Source organism: Nerophis ophidion, linkage group LG12 (genome assembly GCF_033978795.1).
Source record: "Nerophis ophidion isolate RoL-2023_Sa linkage group LG12, RoL_Noph_v1.0, whole genome shotgun sequence".
Lineage (NCBI taxonomy): Eukaryota > Metazoa > Chordata > Actinopteri > Syngnathiformes > Syngnathidae > Nerophis > Nerophis ophidion.
The window spans coordinates 990,281-1,010,797 of record NC_084622.1 but is presented as its reverse complement, the minus strand read 5'-3'; the positions used below and the strand labels follow the sequence as shown (position 1 = coordinate 1,010,797).

General features: G+C 42.4%; 1 protein-coding gene across 1 annotated transcript; it reads left to right on the top strand.

The window, feature by feature from the left end:
- The first annotated feature begins 628 nt into the window (after positions 1-628).
- Positions 629-20,170, top strand: LOC133562866 (tripartite motif-containing protein 14-like). Its single transcript, XM_061916673.1, has 7 exons — positions 629-963; positions 8,245-9,113; positions 12,285-12,380; positions 13,594-13,845; positions 13,926-13,948; positions 18,795-18,943; positions 19,018-20,170. Exons 1-7 carry the CDS (start codon positions 711-713, stop codon positions 19,551-19,553), a joined length of 2,178 nt encoding a protein of 725 aa, XP_061772657.1. The 5' UTR covers positions 629-710; the 3' UTR covers positions 19,554-20,170.
- Positions 20,171-20,517: the final 347 nt, after the last annotated feature.

Sequence of the window (20,517 nt, the reverse complement as noted above, 5' to 3'; positions counted from 1 at the left end):
GTAACATTTCTCTGGGTTCCTGCTCATGTAGGAGTTGTGGGGAATGAGTTAGCTGATAGGTACGCAAAACAAGCAAGCACTAAAACAGAAGTAAACATGGAGATTAAGCACAGTAAAGAAGAAGTGAAGAGCATCATTAAGATAGAACACAATAAAAAGTGGCAGGATCATTGGAATAAGGAAATAAAAGGTAGAGAGTTTTACAAAGTCCAGAGGAGAGTAGGTGTCATGAGAGGAGGGGGTAGAAATAGGAAAGAAGAAGACATTATTACTAGAATGAGATTAGGACATACATACCTAAATAGTTCACTAAAATTGATAGGAAAACATACTACAGGGCTGTGTGATTTTTGCCATCAAATAGAGAATGTTGACCATGTTTTAATACAATGTAGGAAATATAATAGAGAAAGAGAAATACTGGAAAATAAGTTAGCAAAAGAAAATGTTAGGTTAGAAGTGGGAGGTATATTAGGATTGCATTCAGAACACATAGGATATAAAGCAATATACACATATTTAAAAAACACTGGGAAAATAAAAGAATATAGAGAGTAGGGATCCACGTCGGTCCACACTCCATTACAGTAGGTGGCGGTAATGCACACCAGAAGGTTGCTTGCCAACCGCCATAAAAACAAAAGAAGAAGAAGAGGAAGAAGAAGAAGAAGTGTCTTCCGGTATGCAGAAGTACTCGCGGCAACATAAACATGGGATCCTTGTTAGCAACTGCGGCCTTCACCTGTCCTCTCTGTCGCCACGTCACAAAGACTCCCGTCATCCTCGAGTGCAAGCACCGCTTCTGTCAGCGGTGTATCGGGGACTTGTGGAGTGTTTGCCCGTCCGGGCCCTACAAGTGTCCCGGATGGGGGTGCAGCACCAGCTACAGCACGCTGCCCTTCGACAGATCTTTGTTATGGCCGCACAAAAGCAGCCCGAAGGCTCCGACCTCCAGCAATCTCGGTAAAGTAGCACGTTTTTTTTTCTTAATATTCACAGTTTTTGTAACCTCTGGAAAGAAAAATAAATGCTTTTATCCACCCCATTAAACACTAAATGGCGGGAAGCATGTGACGTCATTTCCGGTGGCGGTCGCCTGAAGCGAGCATAAATTGATTACCGTATTTCCTTGAATTGCCGCCCGGGCGCAAATTAATTTAAAACCTCTTCTCATTCCTGCGCTTACCAAAGGCATGTGGTAAAAGTAAGCATGCGCTAATTATTTTAAAAGCTCTTCTCACTCCGGCACATACCAAAGTTATGCAGTGAAAATTTGAGTGTGATTTAAGCTTGGACCTTAAATCCTACTAAATAGCTCTTAATCTTCCCTTTATGCGATTTTAAATTACCGGTATTGAAATCAGCCTCCTACATTTTGAAAATGATGATAGGGGAAGTGTCACTCGTGATGTCACGAGTTTGACCAGGCGGTAACCCTAAGTAGGGATGCACCGAAATTAAAATTTGTGTCCGAAGCCGAAGCTGAATAATGAATGCAGTTTTTTAAATTTTTTTTATTTTGCATAGATAGCCTAGAATAAATATTTAGACATGTTTTTCAAATAAAGTAACTTTTTATTGAATGTTGACATTTTTTTAATATTCCAGTAGCTTTTGCTTTTCAAAAAAAGCACAAAGTTTTTCATTTATATTAGGCCTTCAAACAAAACATGCATTCCCAAAAAAAATTAAGTGCATTAAAGTGGATAAACCCACAACAAATGAATTATTGTCCTTTTGGCAAAAGTCTGCTTAGCCACAGTAGATATGCTAATAATGTAAACAGAAGGCTCAAGTAAATCTCAATTAAGTGTGTGCTTGTAACCTCATACACTTATACAGGTAGCCTACACAACAGGCTAATAATGTAAACAGAGGCCCCACTAAATCTCAATAAGTGTGTGCTTGTAACCTCATACACTTATACAGGTAGCCTACACAACATATCCCAACGTCACTGCACGTTGGTTGATTGCGTCACCGCGTCCAAAAATTGCGTCACACGCCACTATTCGGCCTTGTTTTTAACTCATTCCACCGAAGGCCGAATGTGGCTTTTTTTGCCATATTCGGCCGAATATATTCGGTTACCGATTAATCGGTGCATCCCTAATAATAAGCATGCGCTAATTATTTTGGGAAGTGAGTTTGACCCGGCGGTAATTCAAGGCAGGCGCATACTAAATGAACTGCGGCAATTCAAGGAAATACGGTAATTTGTTTTCTATTCAAAGTCAGAATCGATTCACTCAAAAAGTATCACGCAGTTTTCTTAATATTTCCAGTTTGTATAAACTCTAGGAAGAAAAACACGTGCTTTTCGCCATCACGTAAACACTAAATTAGATTAGATTACATTAGATAGTACTTAGTCCTTCAGGAAAATTAAAATTTTCAGCACAATCCCATTCAAGATCAGACAAACATTACAGGGAGACAGAACAGCATCGCTGACGGGTCTGCCGGCTTCCAGCGCCCCTTACAAAAAAGGTGAGATACAGGTAAAGAAGGGGGGCAATGGGAGTAAAAAATAGAAGATTAAAATAAAAGAGGGGGTCCAGACTGAGGCCAAAGAAAAAAAAACACTCAGCCATAGTACACATCCCTCTTACATGTCTGTAAGAGGGAAACATCAAATGTCAAAAACCACAAAGGACATTAAAGACATTAAAGCAGCAGAGCTGATGCAAGCAGACACTTCTACATACAGCTATGAATACAAACTAAAAGAAACATATACACGGTGGTGGCCTCTGGTGGTGTAATGTTTACGGCTGAAACCTTTATTGTGAAAGTCTGTATCCTTACTGCTGTAACAGGAAGTATTGCGCTTCAATAACCGGAAGTAGAGGAACTGCCGGTGTTCGATTAAGAGGTAAAATAAATAAAGACCTCTCAGGCTAAATTGAGAAATAAGAGTTGTCTACTTCCAGTTATGATCCAGATTAGTCTATAATACTTGTAATGTTAGGGACGGCGTGGCGCAGTGGGAGAGTGGCCGTGCGCAACCCGAGGGTCACTGGTTCAAATCCCACCTAGTACCAACCTCGTCACGTCCGTTGTGTCCTGAGCAAGACACTTCACCCTTGCTCCTGATGGGTGCTGGTTGGCGCCTTGCATGGCAGCTCCCTCCATCAGTGTGTGAATGTGTGTGTGAAAGTGGAAGTAGTGTCAAAGCGCTTTGAGTACCTTGAAGGTAGAAAAGCGCTATACAAGAACAACCCATTTATCATTTATGTATAGCCATATTTGCCTACCTTGAGACCTCCGATTTCGGGAGGTGGGGGTGGGGGGTGTGGTTAAAAGGGGTGAAGTATATTTACAGCTAGATTCACCAAGTCAAGTATTTCATATATATATATATAAAATAAATACTTGAATTTCAGTTTTCATTTATTTACACATTTACACACACATAACACTCATCTACTCATTGTTGAGTTAAGGGTTGAATTGTCCACCCTTGTTTTTCTAACCATATGCATGTCCAGTAGATGGCAGTATTGTCCTGTTTTAAGATTTTTACAACACTGGCTTCCTGTGCACTTAAGATGTGACTTTAAGGTTTTACTACTTACGTATAAAATACTACACGGTCTAGCTCCATCTTATCTTGCCGATTGTATTGTACCATCTGTCCCGGCAAGAAATCTGCGTTCAAAGGACTCCGGCTTATTAGTGATTCCCAAAGCCCAAAAAAAGTCTGCGGGCTATTGAGCGTTTTCCGTTCGGGCTCCAGTACTCTGGAATACCCTCCCGGTAACAGTTCGCGATGCCACCTCAGTAGAAGCATTTAAGTCTCACCTTAAAACTCATTTGTATACTCTAGCCTTTAAATAGACTCCCTTTTTAGACCAGTTGATCTGCCGTTTCTTTTCTTTTTCTTCTATGTCCCACTCTCCCGTGTGGAGGGGGTCCGGTCCGATCCGGTGGCCATGTACTGCTCGCCTGTGTATCGGCTGGGGACATCTCTGCGCTGCTGGTCCGCCTACGCTTGGGATGGTTTCCTGCTGGCTCCGCTGTGAACGGGACTCTCGCTGCTGTGTCTTGGATCCTCTTTGGACTGGACTCTCGCGACTGTGTTGTATCCATTGTGGATTGAACTTTCACAGTATCCTGTTAGATCCGCTCGACATCCATTGCTTTCCTCCTCTCTAAGGTTCTCATAGTCATCATTGTCACCGACGTCCCACTGGGTCATTGTCACCAACGTCCCACTGGGTGTGAGTTTTCCTTGCCCTTATGTGGGCCTACCGAGGATGTCGTGGTGGTTTGTGCAGCCCTTTGAGACACTAGTGATTTAGGGCTATATAAGTAAACATTGATTGATTGATTGATTGATTGATTTATATTAGGCCTTCAAACCAAACATGCTTTCCAAAAAAAAAATAAAGTGCATTAAAGTGGATAAACCCACAACAAATGAATTATTGTCCTTTTGGCAAAAGTCTGCTTAGCCACAGTAGATATGCTAATAATGTAAACAGAAGGCTCAAGTAAATCTCAATAAGTGTGTGCTTGTAACCTCATACACTTATACAGGTACACAACATATCCCAACGTCACTGCACGTTGGTTGATTGCGTCACCGCGTCAAAAAATTGCGTCACACGCCACTATTCGGCATTGTTTTTAACTCATTCCACCGAAGGCCGAATGTGGCTTTTTTTGCCATATTTGGCCGAATATATTCGGTTACCGATTAATCGGTGCATCCCTAGTTAAGACTGTGGCGAGTGCTTCAAAGATGAACTTCCAGTACCTCTTTAGCATCGGACAAAGCCAAAACATGTGTATTAATGTTGCGTTATCTAGTTTACATCCATCACATAATGGGTTAATTTTGGGAAGTATTTTAGCTAATTTTACTTTTGAGAAGTGCACCCGGTGTATCATTTATGATTGGACCAGTGAGTGTCGTGCGCACATTGAAGGCGAGTGAACCCTTTCCACAATTTTTGCCCAGGTTCAGTCATCTATTGATGTTTGGAGGTCTTGTTCCCATGCTGTTCTAATTCTTAGCATGGAAGTGCATTCTAATCCTGAGAGTAAACTAAGTATATGTGAGATTGCCCTCTTTTTTTTGTTGGATTGAAATTAGGGCTCGGTGATATGGCCTTTTTTTTTTTTTTTAATATCTCGATATTCTTGGGCCATGTCGCGATACACGATGTATATCTGGATATTTTGCCTTGGCCTTGAATTAACACTTGATGCATATAATCAGGTGAAGGAGGAGCTGAGCCGGAAGGCGAAGCTCTCAATTTACCGGTCAATCTACGTTCCCATCCGCACCTATGGTCATGAGCTTTGGGTCATGACCGAAAGGATAAGATCACGGGTACAAGCGGCCCAAATGAGTTTCCTCCTCTCCCTTAGAGATAGGGTGAGAAGCTCTGCCATCCGGGAGGAACTCAAAGTAAAGCCGCTGCTCCTCCACATGGAGAGGAGCCAGATGAGGTGGTTCGGGCATCTGGTCAGGATGCCACCCGAACGTCTCCCTAGGGAGGTGTTTAGGGCACGTCCAACCGGTAGGAGGCCACGGGGAAGACCCAGAACACGTTGGGAAGACTATGTCTCCCGGCTGGCCTGGGAACTCCTCGGGATCCCCCGGGAAGAGCTAGACGAAGTGGGTGGGGAGAGGGAAGTCTGGGCTTCCCTGCTTAGGCTGCTGCGCCCGCGACCCGACCACGGATAAGCGGAAGATGATGGATGGATGGATGGATGGCATATAATGACAGCAGTATGATGATTCTATGTGTCTACATTAAACATTCTTCTTCATACTGCATTCATATATGCTACTTTTAAACTTTCATGCGGAGAGGGAAATCACAACTAAGTCAATTGACCAAAAGTGTATTTATTAAACAGTTATTAGCAGGTGACTTTTCAAATGATGCTACATATTAGGAGTAATGCTACTTTTGGTGGCAACGCTTGTGCCCCACACTTGACAAATTAAAGTTGTCTATTCGACATATTCCCGCTTGAAGCCAAACCACCGGCAGACGACGGACCCCCTGCTGTTTTTCTTGGGAATTAATTTCTTCCTTCATTTGTTACCAGATCTGCACCTTCTTTCTCTCGTATTACCACTCGCCCGGCTTCGCTAGCATCACAGCTAACGTTCACCACGCTGCTACCTCTCTGCTCCGCGAGGGCGTATACGTATGTGACGTGTGAGGTGACAGTATGTGACGTGTGAGGTGACAGTATGTGACGTGTGAGGTGACAGTATGTGACGTGTGAGGTGACAGTATGTGACGTGTGAGGTGACAGTATGTGACGTGTGAGCGTGTGAGGTGACAGTATGTGACGTGTGAGGTGACAGTATGTGACGTGTGAGGTGACAGTATGTGACTTGTGAGGTGACAGTATGTGACGTGTGAGGTGACAGTATGTGACGTGTGAGGTGACAGTATGTGACGTGTGAGGTGACAGTATGTGACGTGTGAGGTGACAGTATGTGACGTGTGAGGTGACAGTATGTGACGTGTGAGGTGACAGTATGTGACGTGTGAGGTGACAGTATGTGACGTGTGAGGTGACAGTATGTGACGTGTGAGCGTGTGAGGTGACAGTATGTGACGTGTGAGGTGACAGTATGTGACTTGTGAGGTGACAGTATGTGACGTGTGAGGTGACAGTATGTGACGTGTGAGGTGACAGTATGTGACGTGTGAGGTGACAGTATGTGACGTGTGAGGTGACAGTATGTGACGTGTGAGGTGACAGTATGTGACGTGTGAGGTGACAGTATGTGACGTGTGAGGTGACAGTATGTGACGTGTGAGGTGACAGTATGTGACGTGTGAGGTGACAGTATGTGACTTGTGAGGTGACAGTATGTGACGTGTGAGGTGACAGTATGTGACGTGTGAGGTGACAGTATGTGACGTGTGAGGTGACGTGTGAGGTGACAGTATGTGACGTTTGAGGTGACAGTATGTGACGTTTGAGGTGACAGTATGTGACGTGTGAGGTGACAGTATGTGACGTGTGAGGTGACAGTATGTGACGTGTGAGGTGACAGTATGTGACGTGTGAGGTGACAGTATGTGACGTGTGAGGTGACAGTATGTGACGTGCGAGGTGACAGTATGTGACGTGCGAGGTGACAGTATGTGACGTGCGAGGTGACAGTATGTGACGTGCGAGGTGACAGTATGTGACGTGCGAGGTGACAGTATGTGACGTGCGAGGTGACAGTATGTGACGTGCGAGGTGACAGTATGTGACGTGCGAGGTGACAGTATGTGACGTGTGAGGTGACAGTATGTGAGGTGTGAGGTGACAGTATGTGACGTGTGAGGTGACAGTATGTGACGTGTGAGGGGACAGTATGTGACGTGTGAGGGGACAGTATGTGACGTGTGAGGTGACAGTATGTGACGTGTGAGGTGACAGTATGTGACGTGTGAGGTGACAGTATGTGACGTGTGAGGTGACAGTATGTGACGTGTGAGGTGACAGTATGTGACGTGTGAGGTGACAGTATGTGACGTGACAGTATGTGACGTGTGAGGTGACAGTGTGTGAGGTGTGAGGTGACAGTGTGTGACGTGTGAGGTGACAGTGTGTGACGTGTGAGGTGACAGTGTGTGACGTGTGAGGTGTCAGTATGTGACGTGTGAGGTGACAGTATGTGACGTGTGAGGTGACAGTATGTGACGTGTGAGGTGACAGTGTGTGACGTGTGAGGTGACAGTATGTGACTTGTGAGGTGACAGTATGTGACGTGTGAGGTGACAGTATGTGACGTGTGAGGTGACAGTATGTGACTTGTGAGGTGACAGTATGTGACGTGTGAGGTGACAGTATGTGACGTGTGAGGTGACAGTATGTGACGTGTGAGGTGACAGTATGTGACGTGTGAGGTGACAGTATGTGACGTGTGAGGTGACAGTATGTGACGTGTGAGGTGACAGTATGTGACGTGTGAGGTGACAGTATGTGACGTGTGAGGTGACAGTATGTGAGGTGTGAGGTGACAGTATGTGACGTGTGTAAGAGTGCGCTTATTGTCTTTGAGAAAGAGACACAAGAAGGACTGGGATGAGCCTGTACTGTAATGGCCGCAGCTAAAAGCAACTGCGTGAGAACGTATACTCTAATATTGCGATATTGTCATTTTCTATATCACTCAGAGACAAGCTCGAGATATATCGCCCAGACCTAATTGAAATACATAAGAAATCTGTAGTTTTTGAGGGGCTCTGTTTGTATTCTGCTGTTTTTCAGACACATCCAGTCATGCTTTAAACACTGATTCCCCGTTGAGGAGGTCTTCAATCGACAGCCGACCCTTTGGCAAGAGAAAGGCGAGCACACCGGTTCTAAAGGAACCTGACACCAAACGGCCAGCTACCTGCGACATATCGGATGACGTCCAGACTCCAAAACATTCCTCCTCCGACACGGCAGGACAACTCCGCAATGGGAAGGCAACCATTAACGGGATGAACTCTGAATCGAACGAGCCCGCGTGTGATTATTCCGGTGACGATGTGACACAACACACAAGTGAGCTGTCACAACATGAAGAAGCAGATAGAATCAGTACCAGTGACACCGACTGCCGCACTGAAGCAGATTTATGTGACGCCTCTCTTCTTGCAACAGAAAATCATTCCTTGACAAAAAAACCTTCCTCGCCTGCCAACCTGCAATCATTCACTACAGCCTCAACTTCACAGGAATCGGTGTCTCCTGCTAGCAAGTCGATAACTCCGATGTCTACCAAGCATGCTGCAGCATCCCCGATCAAAATCAGGGTCTTCTCCGAGCCCGAGCACAGAAACACAAGCCTTGTGCCGTGCCATTATTGCCCCAAAATGGTGCGGCAGTTAGCCGTGAAGACCTGTTTGGTATGCGGGGCGTCCATGTGTGCAAAGCACCTGCGCCCACACATGGAGTCCTCCGTCTTCCAAAGCCACACCCTGGTTCCGCCCACCGTGGACATTTCTTTCTGGAAGTGCGACGAGCACCAGGAGCTCAACCGCATTTACTGTCGGCTGTGTGCTGTGTGCGTGTGCACTCTGTGCACCGCCATCGGCTCCCACCGCAACCACGTCTGCATCAGCACCAGGGATGCTGAGATGGAGATCAGAGTTAAGATTGTTCACATGCTGACCACTAAAATTGAGTACACCTGCACACTAATGAAAGACTTAGACAGACTTTTAGTGGTTAGAGTGTCCGCCTTGAGATCGGTAGGTTGTGAGTTCAAACCCCGGCCGAGTCATTTTAAAGACTATAAAAATGGGACCCGTTACCTCCCTGCTTGACACTCAGCATCAAGGGTTGGAATTGGGGGTTAAATCACCAAAAATTACTCCCGGGCGCAGCCACCACTGCTGCCCAATGCTCCCCTCACCTCCTAGGCCAGGGGTCGGGAACCTTTTTGGCTGAGAGAGCCAAAAAGCCAAATATTTTAAAATATATTACCGTAAGAGCCATATAATATTTTTTTTAACACTGAACACAACTAAACACGTGCATTTTTAAGTAAGACCAACATTTCTAGAGTATAATAGGTCTCTCATTCTTTGTAATAACATTGTTATTCTGAAGCTAACTGTGGAGGGGGTGTGGCCTGCGGGCCTGCAGCGACAGGTGCGTAGATGGCCCACCTGGGCCTTGTTATCTAATCACCTCTCGCTCTGTTATAAGCAGCAGCCAGGAGGAGAGACTGGGTTGGGGCTGTAAATATTATTGCTGGAAAGCAACTGAGAGACTTATTGAAAAATAAAACAATAGTGTAACCCTGAAACAGGCTCTCATGTCGGTGCTTGGGGGTCTGAAGAACCCCCAGGAGGGCAAGCCCCACACTAACCAATAATAAATAAATAACTTCTTACCATTAACGAAACTTCTTGAACAGGTGCGGTAGGAAACGGATGGATGGATTAAAAATGCATGAGAATGTTTTATAATTTGAACATTATTTTTAACACTCTGATTACAAGTGGAATTATTCATTACTTATCGTGTTAAGCAACGTCAGTTCAAATTTATCAGAGAGCCAGATGCAGTCATCAAAAGAGCCACATCTGGCTCTAGAGCCATAGGTTCCCTACCCCTGTCCTAGGGAGTGATCAAGGGTGATGGGTCAAATGCAGAGAATAATTTTGCCACACCTAGTATGTGTGTGACAATCATTGGTGCTTTTTTAATTGATCCACTAGGGAAATCGTTCCGTTTCAAGAGCTGAATCAAACATTATGCATCAACATAGAAAATCAATCAGTTTTGACAAACGGTCAATGAAATGTTTGTTTGACAATATCTTATATGTTTGCGGTGATGGATAACTTCATGTCGGTAAGTGTGTCTTTCTTACTTATTTTTTTAAGGAGCGCCGTAAAAATGGCTGATCCGTTGCGGTCCCGTCTTGTCTCCCTGTAACATATGTCTGCTCTTAGTGGGACTGTGCTGAAAATGTTATTTTCAGTTCTTATGTGTCTTGTGCATGTTACAGAATTGACAATGAAAAATCTTGAATCTTATTATGTGTGACAATCATTGGTACTTTAACTTTTTAATTTAATTGTGTTCATCATGGTGTTTGTGTAACTGCACCATTTTTTCCCCTCAGAATTTTCAACTAACTTAGTGTTTTGTCAAGAGGATTACATGCGATATGTCTTTTTTTTTACAATGTGCTTGTTCTATTTTAGGCCAAAGTAAAACAAAGTAAACAATCTGAAGTTGGCGTAGTTGTATTTTTAAGTTATTATGCCATAATTTTACCCATCCCGCCCTCGTAAGAGTAGATAAGTTAAAGTTAAAATACCAATGATTGTCGAACACATTAGGTGTGGTGAAATTTGTCCTCTGCATTTGACACATCCCCATGATCACCCCCTAGGAGGTACGGGGAGCAGTGGGCAGCAGCAGTGCCGCGCCCGGGAATAATTTTTGGTGATTTAACCGCCAATTCCAACCCTTAATGCTGAGTGTCAAGCAGGGAGGTAATGGGTCCTATTTTTATAGTCTTTGGTATGACCTGGCTGGGGTTTGAACTCACAACCTACCGATCTCAGGACGGACACTCTAACCACTCGGTCACTGAGATGGTCCTCGATACGGCCCGTGAGCTAAAATGAGTCCGAGACCCCTGGTATACATGATCAACCCTAGTTTTAATGGTTTCATCAGGCCTTTTTGGGTGATGTTTGGCGGGCCAAATGAAAAGCTTTGACAGGAACAAAGTTGAGCTGCTCCAAAACTTACACAATTTCAACATTAAACTTAAATTGGTATTACATAGGGGTGTAACGCTACACAAAAATTTTGGTTAACTGGCCAACTCGGCAGTGAGAGGATATATGGGCTTATTGTTCTTCCACCATAGAAGTGGGTCAAAATCTAGTTTTTAATGCAATACAGCAACCCCCTGCGACTCCGAACGGGACAAGCGGTAGTATATTGGATGGATGGATGGTCTTAAGTCTGCTGCTATAAAAACATTTGTTATTGCTTCAGCCCTGCCTGACTCGCCGAGGAGAGGCTGCTTGAATGCTGTGGTGACGCTTCAAAGGAGTTAGCATGTTTGACGTGTTGGCAGAAGCATACCCTACTGCTGCTGAACAATGTCGGCAAATCTTCGTCCTCCATTGTTGTATTGCACTGCGCAGCCAAAGTGTTCCCAAACAGGAGATCTTAACGAGGCAGGAGGGTCTTCCAGCTCTGGCTTTTGCATGTTGTCCTAGCCCAGTCGCTGCCAGCATGCCATGTGTTGTGCCTCACTCTGCATTGTTTACACAACCTGCGGTGCGCTACCTAATATTTCCGTGTGGAAACCCGTTCGGTACACCTCCGAACGGAAACCCCCGTACAGAAACGGTTCAATACAAATACACGTACCGTTACACCCCTACTATTACTATAATACCGTTTTAGACCAACAGCACCGTTGCCTCTGGCAGAACAATGCCCTTACCTAACTGGAAGGAGGCATCCAAAGCAATGCATAGCATCAGGCACAGTGCAGGATGTGTCCTGTTTGCTTATAGCATGTATTGGAGGATCAAATTATCCTACGTTGTGGGATTTTTGGAATTGTTAATTATACATAGGAGCAAATTATGAAACCGGTTTTAGAATGAGAAACAGTTTGAATAGCACAATAACAAACAGCTACTTCTCTGACGCTGTCAATCGCATAATCTTACAAGTGTGCAGTACGTAATGTAGTTCATGTAATGTAAAGGTTAGTGTGTGACTGTGTGCAATACAGTTGTGACATTTTTCTTACATGGTGATGTCTTTTTTTGTAGGATAATCTGACAGAAGAGATCAAACAGCTGGTCGTGGCCAAACAACAAGTCAAAGGCCGAATGACGGAATTAACTCGGATGAAAGAAACTGCCCAAGTAAGAATGCTTATTTTGCATAACGTCAAGAGTTATACGTGGACGTAACTCTGACGTAGGGCGGTTAGTAGTGCGCCGCCCTAATGATGTCGCCTCATTCATGCTCACACAAACTGAGATTGTGGACGCTGTCATGCTAACCTGCTCATTATGACAAATTAGTGTGTCTGAGTTCTCCTCAGTGTCCAGAGGAGCAATGGGATCAAACCAAGTTTATGTATCATATTTTTAAATGTGTGTGTGTGTGTGTATAAATATATATATATGTATATTTATATATAAATGTATGTATGTATATATATATATATATATATATATACATACATACATCAGTGTGTGAATATGTGTGTGAATGGGTAAATGTGGAAGTAGTGTCAAAGCGCTTTGAGTACCTTGAAGGTAGAAAAGCGCTATACAAGTACAACCCATTTATCATTTATATATATATGTATATGTAGGTGTGGGAAAAAATCACAAGACTACTTCATCTCTACAGAACTGTTTCATGAGGGGTTCCCTCAATCATCAGGAGATGATTCCTGATGATTGAGGGAACCCCTCATGAAACAGTTCTGTAGAGATGAAGTAGTCTTGTGATTTTTTCCCACACCTACATATTGCGCTCTACCACGGTATCGAGCACTATTCTCTGGATAATCCAATCAAGACATATATATATATATATATATATAATCGGACGGTGTGGCCATGCGCAACCCGAGGGTCCCTGGTTCAATCCCCACCTAGTACCAACCTCGTCATGTCCGTTGTGTCCTGAGCAAGACACTTCACCCTTGCTCCTGATGGGAGCTGGTTAGCGCCTTGCATGGCAGCTCCCTCCATCTGTGTATGTGAATGTGTGTGTGAATGGGTAAATGTGGAAGTACGTAGTGTCAAAGCGCTTTGAGTACTTTGAAGGTAGAAAAGCGCTATACAAGTACAACCCATTTAGCATTTATATATATATATATATATATATGAATATAAGTGTGTGTTTGTGTATATTTCAAATACAACACAACCTTACATTGCTGCTAAGAGGATAACTGCTTTAAGGTGCATTTAATTATCGACGTTTCTAATCCATAAACATGCAATCACAATTTGATTTAAACCTGATGGAGCTTGATGAACATATATGTGTATGATCGGTGTGACCAGTGTGTGTGTGTACGCCTTTCATTTGTCGCTTCTCCGATTACTTCAACTGCAGGCTCTTTTGAGCGATTCGCGAGCTGGAGTGGAGGAGCAGTACGCCACAATCTTAGGTGCCCTGCGGCAAGAGGAGCAAGCAGCTCTTCAGGTTGTGGAGGAGGAGGAGAGCAGAGTGGTGGAGGTTTTGGGGAAGAAACTAGACAACCTTCAGAACTCCCTGCAGTCCATCCAGCAAGGCCTGGAGACTTTGGAGGCACTGGCTAATTCTAAGGGGGGACACAAACTCCTCAAGGACCAGGCCTTCCTTTTTGTGAGTGTGGATGTTTAATAGAATGTTACAAATATCACAGGATGATGACTAATCATGACAATATGTTCTTGTTTATACAGGAGTATAGCAAGGTTGCACAACTGTAAGTGATTCACCTTCTCATTGAAATGTTACTAAGCGTGAAAAACTAAGTTGTAGTTTTGCAGTGACGACCCCTGACTGGAAAAGACGAAATAAAGGCGATGTAGCTTAATACTAAAAACTAGCACTGATGTTGGCACACTTCTGATTAGATATAACTTTATTGATTTTTTTGGGCATGTGACAACAGGGAAATTAAGGTTACAATAGCAGAAACACCATATACAGTTTTAGGACTGGGCGATGAGGACCAAAACTAACATCCCGGTATTTTTAGGCCAAATCGCGATATACAATATGTATCGGTATTTTAAACAAGACCTGCAAAATGTTTAAATTAAAGCACAGGTGTCAAACTTAAGGCCCGGGGGCCAAATCTGGCCCGCCACATTATTTTATGTGGCTCGTGAGAGCCTGGAAATAATATGCATTAATAAAATGGTTAATTTTCTTAGTAAATATATTTGTTCTTTCCCTTTTGACATTAAAAATCACATACTGCATGCAATTGCATATCTTTTAAAATCCTATATTATCAAAATCAAAATACAAACCCCGTTTCCATATGAGTTGGGAAATTGTGTTGGATGTAAATATAAACAGAATACAATGATTTGCAAATCCTTTTCAAGCCATATTCAGTTGAATATGCTATAAAGACAACATATTTGAGGTTAAAACTGATAAACATTTTTTTTTGTGAAAATAATCATTAACTTTAGAATTTGAAGCCAGCAACATGTGACAAAGAAGTTGGGAAAGGTGGCAATAAATACTGATAAAGTTGAGGAATGCCCATCAAACACTTATTTGGAACATCCCACAGGTGTGCAGGCTAATTGGGAACAGGTGGGTGCCATGATTGAATATAAAAGCAGCTTCCATTAAATGCTAAGTAGTTCACAAACAAGGATGAGGCGAGGGTCACCACTTTGTAAGCAAATTGTCAGTTTTAGAACAACATTTCTCAACGAGCTATTGCAAAGAATTTAGAGATTTTACCATCTACGGTCCGTAAAATCATCAAAAGGTTCAGAGAATCTGGAGAAATCACTGCACATAAGCGATGATATTACGGACCTTTGATCCGTCAGGCGGTACTGCATCTAAAACCGACATCAGTGTGTAAAGGATATCACCACATGGGCTCAGGAACGCTTCATAAAACCACTGTCAGTAATGACTATTGGTGGCTACATCTGTAAGTGCAAGTTAAAACTCTGCTATGCAAAGCGAAAGCCATTTATCAACAACACCAAGGAACGCAGCTGGCTTGGCTGGGCCCGAGCTCATCTAAGATGGACTGATGCAAAGTGGTAAAGTGTTCTGTGGTCTGACGAGTCCATATTTCGAATTATATTTGGAAACAAAGGACGTGGTGTCCTCCAGAACAAAGAGGAAAATAACCATCCGGATTGTTATAGGTGCAAAGTTGAAAAGCCAGCATGTGTGATGGTATGGGGGTGTATTAGTGCCCAAGGCATGGGTAACTTACACATCTGTGAAGGCACCATTAATGCTGAATGGTCCATACAGGTTTTGGAGCAACATATGTTGTCATCCAAGCAACGTTATCATGGACGCCCCTGCTTATTTCAGCAAGACAATACCAATCCATGTGTTACAACAGCATGGCTTCGTAGTAAAAGAGTGTGGGTACTTTCCTGGCCCGCCTGCAGTTCAGACCTGTCTCCCATCGAAAATTTGTGGCGCATTATGAAGCGTAAAATACAACAGCGGAGACCCCGGACTGTTGAAGGACTGAAGCTCTACATAAAACAAGAATGGGAAAGAATTCCACTTTCAAAGCTTCAACAATTAGTTTCCTCAGTTCCCAAACGTTTATTGAGTGTTGTTAAAAGAAAAGGTGATGTAACACAGTGGTGAACATGCCCTTTCCCAACTACTTTGGCACGTGTTACAGCCATGAAATTCCAAGTTAATTATCATTTGCAAAACAAATTAAGTTTATGAGTTTGAACATCAAATATGTTGTCTTTGTAGTGCATTCAATTGAATATGGGTTGAAAATGATTTGCAAATCATTGTATTCTGTTTATATTTACATCTAACACAATTTCCCAACTCATATGGAAACAGGGTTTGTATTATCATATATTCCAAAAATGCCCAGCAATGAGGTGGCGTCTTGTCCAGGGTGTACCCCGCCTTCCACCCATGTGCAGCTGAGATAGGCTCCAGCGACCCCAAATGGAATAAGCGGTAGAGAATGGATGGATGGGCATTCCATTGTTTTGGGGCCACAACAACAAATGCATGTTTACAAAGCCCAGAAAACAAATAATTTTAATTGGCCGTGTATGTTGTATAAGGTACACACAACATTAAACCAAACATGTTGCTCTTGGCTTGCTTGTGTCTTTACTAAGCTACAGAGGTGGGTAGAGTAGCCAGAAATTGTACTCAAGTAAGAGTACTGTTACTTTAGAGATGTATTACTCAAGTAAAAGTAAGGAGTAGTCATCCAAATATTTACTTGAGTAAAAGTAAAAAGTATGTTGTGAAAAAAACTACTCAAGTACTGAGTAACTGATGAGTAACATATTTGTTTAATGATTACGGCAACAAATAATGCACAAAAACATAAAAATAGCAATGAGCAAATTCATAGCCAGGAATATCTCTTAAGCAACTAAAACAATAATATATATTAAATAATAATACATTAAAATAAAAATAAAAAAGGCAAATTGAGCCACAATAACTTAACAGCACCATAGGCTCAGTAGGCATTCATCGATTGATTGATTGATTGATTGAAACTTTTATTAGTAGACTGCACAGTACAGTACATATTCCGTACAATTGACCACTAAATGGTAACACCCCAATAAGTTTTTCCACATTAATCAATTACTTAATAAATGACTAAGTCAAGGTGATCTACCTCATATGTACATACACACACATAGTGTATATATATATATATATATACATATATATATATATATACACAGTATATAATTTAAAGTTATTTATTTTGCCGCTTTTGTTGACATGTTAAAGGTGTTTTAATGAATATACATGCATGTTTAACATATAGATTCCTATCTTTCATGAAGACAAGAATATAAGTTGTGTATTACCTGATTCTGATGACTTGCATTGATTGGAATCAGACAATATAGTGCTCATAATGTCCACTTTTTCAAATGGAGGAGAAGAAAAGTTCCTCTTTTCTGTCTAATACCACATGAAAGTCGTTGGTTTTTGGCATCTTATATGTCCAGCTTCCATATTCGTTTTTATACACTTTACAAGAAATACATTGGCGGCAAACTGTATCGTGCTAGCTTGTTTGCTCTGGCTTTCGGAGACTCTTATTTTGTTAGCGCAGGCGCAATAGAGCGGCACTTTTATTGTGAAGACAGGAACTGTGCGATCAGTCTTTAGGCTTTTGACGGGAAGTACGGTTGAAATAAAAAGTGTCTTTTTTCCTTTACACTTTTGATTGATTGATTGAAACTTTTATTAGTAGATTGCACAGTACAGTACATATTCCGTACAATTGACCACTAAATGGTAACACCCCAATAAGTTTTTCCACATTAATCAATTACTTAATAAATGACTAAGTCGAGGTGATCTACCTCATATGTACATACACACACATAGTGTATATATATATATATATATATATATATATATACACAGTATATAATTTAAAGTTATTTATTTTGCCGCTTTTGTTGACATGTTAAAGGTGTTTTAATGAATATACATGCATGTTTAACATATAGATTCCTATCTTTCATGAAGACAAGAATATAAGTTGTGTATTACCTGATTCTGATGACTTGCATTGATTGGAATCAGACAATATAGTGCTCATAATGTCCACTTTTTCAAATGGAGGAGAAAAAAAGTTCCTCTTTTCTGTCTAATACCACATGAAAGTCGTTGGTTTTTGGCATCTTATTTGTCCAGCTTCCATATTCGTTTTTATACACTTTACAAGAAATACATTGGCGGCAAACTCTGTATCGTGCTAGCTTGTTTGCGCTGGCTTTCGGAGACTCTTATTTTGTTAGCGCAGGCGCGATAGAGCGGCACTTTTATTGTGAAGACAGGAAATGTGCGATCAGTCTTTAGGCTTTTGACGGGAAGTACGGTTGAAATAAAAAGTGTCTTTTTTCCTTTACACTTTTGATTGATTGATTGAAACTTTTATTAGTAGATTGCACAGTACAGTACATATTCTGTACAATTGACCACTAAATGGTAACACCCCAATAAGTTTTTACACTTTTTTAGCTCGGAATCGACGTGTGACGGTCACGTGACCGCCTGGTTCTGTTTGATTGGTCCAACGTCACCAGTGACTGCATTTGATTGGTGAAACGCAGGCATGCGTAGTTCCTACTTTGAATGCGTGTCTGACAAAATCAAAACAAACAAAGCGTGCATTAACAGATCGATTAAAAAAAAGTAGCGAGTAGTGACCTGATTGTAGATAAGTGGAGCGGAGTAAAAGTAGCGTTTCTTCTCTATAAATATACTCAAGTAAAAGTAAAAGTATGTTGCATAAAAACTACTCTTAGAAGTACAATTTATCCCAAAAGTTACTCAAGTAGATGTAACGGAGTAAATGTTGCGCGTTACTACCCACCTCTGCTAAGCTACGAGAGATTTGACCTCAAAATGGGTGTTGCACTACAAAATGTGGTTGTACTTAGACATAGAAAAACTTAATGGATCCTTGGCAGTGGTAAACTTCATTTTGGTTGGATCTCTTTGTAAAAGAGGCGCCAGCTAACAAGTGGTGTGTTGGTGCTGTTTGTATTTGGGAGCTTTATGGATTGATGCTCCTTTGATAATTGATCTAGTGACACGGAAAGTTGTGTGGATCAGCTGGAGGCTCCGGAGCAGGTGGATGAAGTTCGACTGAAATGTCTCCAGAAGTGGACGCAGAAGCGCGTGGACAATGTGGTCATCACTGAGCTGAACAAGGACCGAGAGCTATACAAGCTGCTTTGTGAGACTCCACCAATGATCAACTACTCTTGGTCTCCTAACACCCTTCTGAAAATGTATTTTTCCTATATACAGATGGCACGGTCCCCACTTTGGACGCAGACACAGCCCATCCCAAGCTGCGTCTGTTTGATAACAGGAAGGTGACCTACTCCGAGATCCAGGAGGACTATACGCAGCAAGAATCTCGCTTCAGTTCCTTCCCACAGGTGCTGGCTTGCCACGCCCTGGAAGTAGGTCGCTGGTACTGGGAAGTAGCTGTCACTGCGGACCAAGGCAGCTGGAAGGTGGGAGTCTGTGAGGGTTTAATGGAGAGGAAAAGTCCGACGGACAGCTCTCACTTGGGTCACAACCGGTCGTCATGGTGCCTGGCGTATGATCGGGGTAAGCTGGAAGTGCTGCACAACAAGGTGGCGACTCCTGTGATCGCAGACAAGATGCAGCGGGTAGGAGTGTTCCTTGACTTTGAGGAGGACACGCTGACGTTCTTTAATGTTACACCAGGGGGCAGTCTTGTTCTAATGCATTCCTACAAGCACAGCTTTGCTCTGCCTCTGTACCCAGCATTATATGTGTCCAAAACACGGCTGGCCTTCTGTACTCTATTTTAACTGCAATCTGGCGTACACTGGCATCGCATTTTCCATAATCATGACCTAAATGACAACTGATCCAGCACTGTCTTCATGACAAAGACAAGACTGGCTTTAGTGATACAGGAGGTGCCAAACATTTAAACGTTGTGCTCTATGATTGGCTAAAGTGAGCATTATTGTTACAAAGTTGACATGAGTGGCAGTTGATAAAAACAGTAGATGTGTAGCGGCAACGTGGGAAGAAAGAAAAAAAAAAGACTGTGTAACTAGTGTACGCTCAGCTCCGTGTGAGGCGTGAATGTTAGTCGCCGACATGAGAGGTAAGCATGCTAACTACTGAGTTAAACGGCCAGTCTATTCTGATTGATAGCTCTGAATTGTTCAGAATCAGAAACCTGGTTTTTGCTTTTAGTACTGATTGTTTTATAAAGCTGCAGCTGTGATTTTTCAGAATTGTACATTTTGTATTTTGTCATTTTACATCTTTTAAACGCATTTTGAAGTTGTTCCATTCCGTCACATTCACTGTATTTGTCAATACAACATTGTCATACGTAATCCTGATCTTGTGAAAATATGAGTAAGGATTTGAGTCTTATCTTTCTGAACAAATAAATAATCAAATCTACAAACTCCTTTTTTGAACATTCTCCTCTTGTGCTAAAGGTTGGGCTGTGTTTGTCCTCAGCAGGTAACAGTTGGTGTGCTAACTGTGAACTTCCGCCCACACAGCATGTGACATTTGCTGACAACAAATAACACGACCCGAAGGGAAATGAGCCTGGCAGCTGGACTTTGTTTGAGGTCCGAGGGAAAGTCGTGCATCTCAACCAGGCGTTCTTCTGTAGTAAACCATCATGACAAGGTATTAAGTGGAGATTTTTCTAAAGACCTTTAATATAATAAGCAATAATATTGCATTTGATTTATAGAAACACTTTTTTTCTGGTGAACTTAACTGTGTTACTTTGGAAAGAAG